General features: G+C 35.1%; 1 protein-coding gene across 2 annotated transcripts in view; it reads right to left on the bottom strand.

The window, feature by feature from the left end:
• Positions 1-5,062, bottom strand: part of LOC106873101 (protein shank) — a 152,164-nt gene that overhangs the window by 71,803 nt on the left and 75,299 nt on the right. For both annotated transcript variants that reach the window (XM_014920328.2, XM_014920327.2), the window contains exons 8-9: positions 3,169-3,333; positions 1,216-1,332 (exon numbers count right to left, since the gene is read on the bottom strand). In XM_014920328.2, coding sequence (XP_014775814.1) covers positions 1,216-1,332; positions 3,169-3,333 — 282 coding nt within the window. The remainder of the gene's footprint in view (positions 1-1,215; positions 1,333-3,168; positions 3,334-5,062) is intronic.

Below are 5,062 nucleotides of genomic sequence, written 5' to 3'. Positions count from 1 at the left end.
TGTGTGTGTGTGTGTGTGTGTGTGTGTGTGTGTGTGTGTGTGTGTATACATGTATATATGTACATGGGACAAAGTATTGAAAGCTGATCTCAAGACACTGTATCTTATGAAAGAGATGACAAAGGACTGAGATGTCTGGCACCTTGCTGTTCTCAAGAAGACCCATCCACTACAGCAGAATTGATACTGGTGTCATGTTAAAAGCACCAGTGCACTCTGTAAAGTGGTTGGTGTTTAGGAGGGGCATATGGCCATAGAAACCATGCTAGAACAGGCAATGGAGCCTGGTGTGGCCCTTAGCAGCTCCTGTCAAACCATCCAACCCACAATAGCATGGAAAATGGATGTTAAATGATGATAATGATAATGATGATGATGAATGATATTTATCTGTGTGTTTTTTTGTGCTTAAGTGAGTTTTCATATTTCCCTCATCTACATGTGTGTTCTTTGCTGTTTGTAAATAGTGCATTTGTTTGTCCAAGTTTCTTGAGATGTCTCGACATGTTGCATGATTCTTCCAAACAGGAGCCTCCTTCATGTGATGTCATTTGTTTGCAGTTCTTTCTCCTTATAAATATGTCTGAGCTGTTTGTTGTTGGATGGGCTGGAATAATATTACCTCACTTGGAAGCAAGTGTTGATGGCAAGGAGGGTATCCAGTCAAAGAAAACTCTGCTTGCATGGGTCAGAGTTTTCTGACTCATGCAAGCATGGAAAAGTAGAGATTAAAACAATGATGAAAATAATGACGATAATCATGCTGCTCCTGATGATGATGATGATGATGATGATGAAGATGATGATATTGACAATGAAGATGATGACGATGATGACAATGGTTATGAGGATGTTGATGAAGACAATAATAATGATGATGATGATGAAGGTAATGGTGACTATGATGATAAAGATGATGACAATGTTGACAAAGATGATCAAGATGATCAAAATGATGACGACGACAATGAAAATGATGATGTTGATGACAATGATGATGATGGTGGTGGTGGTGGTGGTTTACACCCCCCACCCCCCCACACACACAGGGATTAGTAATAACCAGTAATATTAGGCCAAAATTTTTTTTTAAATGGGAAACATATACCTGTATAAAACTTGTCGATATTCAATAAATGAAAATCTCTTTTAGAATGAATTAATGGTGTTTAAGTTGGCAAAATTATGAACTAATTTTATTCTGAAATCACAAACCTGATTTGTAACTGCACAGATATGCAATGGTGTATTTCCACTTGCATTCTGCACATCCATGTCAGCTCCATAATATATTAAATGTTCCAAAATCTGAACTTTGCCACTGCGGCATGCCTAAAATGGAAATCGAAATGTATTTGTGAATTGACAGTTATGCTTTATGTTGTGTCTGGGGAGAGTCAGATACAAAAATGAAGTTATGCATTAGATGAGTTAATAAGCCATTTAAGAACCTTTTTAATATTGGTTTCAAATTTATGACACAAGGTCAGTAATTTCGAAGGCTCAATTAGTACTGATTTTATCAACCCTGGAAGGATGAAAGGCAAAGTCCACCTCGGTGGATTTTGAATTCAGAACATGAAGACAGATGAAATGCTGCTAAGTATTTTGCCTGGTGTGCTAAAAATTCTGCCAGCTCACTGCCCTAAGAACCTTTTTAATATTACTGTCTATAAAAAGGTGATGAGCTGGCAGAAGTGGTAAGCATGCCAGGCAATATGCTTAGTGGCATTTTGTCTGTCATTACATTCTGAGTTCAAATTCCACTGAGGTTGATTTTGCCATTGGTTGATGAAATAAGTCCCAGTTGAGTACTGAGGTTGGTCTAATTGACTTAACCCCCTTCCCTGAAGTTACTGGCTTTGTGCCAATATTTTAAACCAATATTATTGTTTATAAAGGAAAAGTGAATATAACAGTTTTTTGTGTAACTGCAATTTCAGATTTTCCTACCAAAATCAAGATTAAAAAAAGGAGTGCATATAATATGTAATATATGAAGGTAAAGTTTTCTACACCCATTGGGGAAAAGGTTGATGTATAGAAAAGGAGGAGGTAAAAATTCTATATGGTGCACCTTATGTAAACTATAATTGTAAACAAAGGCTGTACTAAAATTAGAGGCCAGCTGACATTCTAGCAGATGCACAAGAATAGTTTTGCATGAAAAGCACCAGTGAAAAAATTCTTTCTAATGCTTAGAAAACTTCATAGAATTACTTAGAAGCATCTATAACCTAGGTAGCCAAAACCAATAGTAGGAGGTGTTTCAAAAGCATAGTAAGAACAGGTTTAAAGAAAGTTCTGGGAACTACTACCGCTGCTGGCAACAAAAGGATCCTCTCTTCGACTGAAGGATAGATTGTTTGTGTACAAAATGCAATGGTAGTAAAACCTGGGTATTGAATGTAGAGGATGTATGAAAGCTTGAAAGAAATAAAGTGAGCATATGCCAATGGATGTTTGTGTGCATGAAGGATGAGAGAAAAGCTTGGTACAAGAGGAATTAGATGCAGTATTCAAGTAAGAAGACTGCACTGGTACAGACATGCAACACACTTCAGAAATGTGATCTGGTTCCTCTGTCCAGCAATTTGTCTGCGTCACCATTGGTAAATGGATGGTTCTTTTGTCTAATCTGCACATCTCCCATGCTGCTTCCCATGGCTTCTTCTGTATCTTTAGTCAGGATGGCTGTTGGGTGCTATGTTTTCCCAAAGGGAAATCTGTGTGTGATCCATATTCAGTGCTAATCCTTATCTAGAAGCCATTTCCATATTTACAACCTGCAGACCCAGCTGAGTAGGCGTTCTCACACCCAAGACATCGAAAGTAAATCAGAATAGCAGTAACCAATTGTATATCAAAGTATACAGTTTCAACTGTTTGTCTCTACATTGTCAACTTTATGGAAATGTTGAATAAGGAACTTTTATAAATAGCAAATATTTGATATTAATTATAAAAGAGACAACTGAATAACTGTAGTAGTGTGATGTAACTGGATGTGAGAAGCAGATTTAGGAGCCTCAAAAACAAATACCATAAAATTCAAAGAACACATATGTCACAGAATCAAAGAAATGTAATTGCTTTAAAATATAGTTTAAGGTAGGAGTGTAAATTGAAAAGTAGGTTTTATTCTGTTTGGCATGACTATATATTTACCTGGTGAATTTCAAACCATCCTTGTTCATCTGTAGTTCCAATTATAGCCCTTTCATTCAAAAGTAGCTCTGCACAAACAGGATCGGCTTTGCTGACAACATAGTACAATGGTGTTAAATATCTCAAGTCTTTATAGTTGGGAGAAGCTCCCAAATCCAACAGTGTCTGTGTAATAGAAGTATGATCTCAATAAAATAATATGTAGGCTGAGTTGAAAAAATCTTTCTTACTTGGTTTAGTTAAATAAATGTCTTGAAAAAAAAAAAAGCAAAAGAGTTAATAAAAGTAAGCTCTATGTCCACAGAAAGCCTTCTACTATTTGATACTTGTGTGAGGAATCCAAAATGACATGGATGAAATGGGTCCTTGTTGCCATCAGCACTCTGACAGGTTTATGGTTGAGCCTGTGGCAGTGGAGACATCTGGCATTCTCAGCCCCCAGACAATATCCATGCTCACTGCTATTGGGATGGAGATGGCTGTCTGCAAGTGCAAGCCCTGTGAGTCAGAGTGGCTGTTCCAGTGCAGCTCCCTCACCATATTCCAAGGCAATGCCTTTCCATTTTGTCTGTTGGGACCACGAGGCAGTCTGACTGACAGGAAATTGTACATTCCACTCCTTAATGTAAATTAACTTTGAATAATTAGGAAAGGAAGAATAACTGAAATACTAGTTTCATTTTCTTTTTTTAGCATGTATATAGACACATATATCATACATACCTATGTATATACATATGTGTGGGACTTTTTTTTCAATATGATTTAATAATTTGAACTTTAGGAAATCTCGCCTCAAATATTGTGAATTTTTCAATAAAAACTATTGTCTGGATCCATTGACAAGACAAACTGACATAAATGGGTGAACACTGGAGATGGTTCTGCATTGTAAATTAACAAACCACTCATCAGTTTTACAATGCTTTTACTGTTTACAGCAGTCAGTGGCTCCAGTCGTATTCATATCCATCCAGATAGATTGAATTATTTAAAAACTGAGTGTCTTGGCCATATAATAAATTATCAGTCTCTTGACTGGTTGTCCAAAACCTTATCAGCTCAAATTATCTACACTCTTATAAAATAATTAATGACTGTAAACCGAACACACACTGAGTTTTAAGGATCCTTCTTATTTAATTCTAAATAGGTTACAAACTATAGCTATACAATATGTACTACTCTTGAATTCACTTTTGAATTTAGATTTTATTTCATTTTACATTTTTTAACCAAGTGTTTTTCTGTAGATATATACAAAGCAAATTCAAAACTAATAGAAAATACGACTTATGGGGTTGGCTTCACTTTTCTATTATTAACACCTCAAGAACATAAAGCTATATTGATAAATATTAGCTCTCACATTCACACTTTTATACATCTGTGCAGCAAATTTACAATCATTTTGAATACCTGATATACTTATTCACAAAAATGTTTGTTTTGATTCTTTTCTTTCCTTTTGTCTTTGTTTTGTTGTATGACAGTTAATCATGAAATAATTTACTAGTTATTCTGATAATTCACTCAAATCATTTCAAAGCAATGGCTTTCAATCATTTTTTGCCTATGGACCCCTCTGATTCTTACTGTACTCAGGTGGATCCCCATAGCCATTCGATGTTTAAAAAAATCCCATTGTATTTTTATAATTATTAAAAATTGTATTAAAAAACATTGTTAAAGTATTTTATATATTTTAAAATATTCTATGTAGAATTATAACTTTGTAAGCCTAGTACTTATACTATCAGTCTCTTTTGCCGAACTACTAAGTTACAGGGACGTAAATACATCAACATTGGTTGTCAAGTGGGGGGGGGGATAAACACAGACACAAACATATATATATATATATTTATATATATATATATATATATATATATAT

Source organism: Octopus bimaculoides, chromosome 19, assembly GCF_001194135.2.
Source record: "Octopus bimaculoides isolate UCB-OBI-ISO-001 chromosome 19, ASM119413v2, whole genome shotgun sequence".
In the NCBI taxonomy this organism is placed as follows: Eukaryota; Metazoa; Mollusca; class Cephalopoda; order Octopoda; family Octopodidae; genus Octopus; species Octopus bimaculoides.
This window is presented reverse-complemented; position numbering and strand designations above follow the sequence as displayed.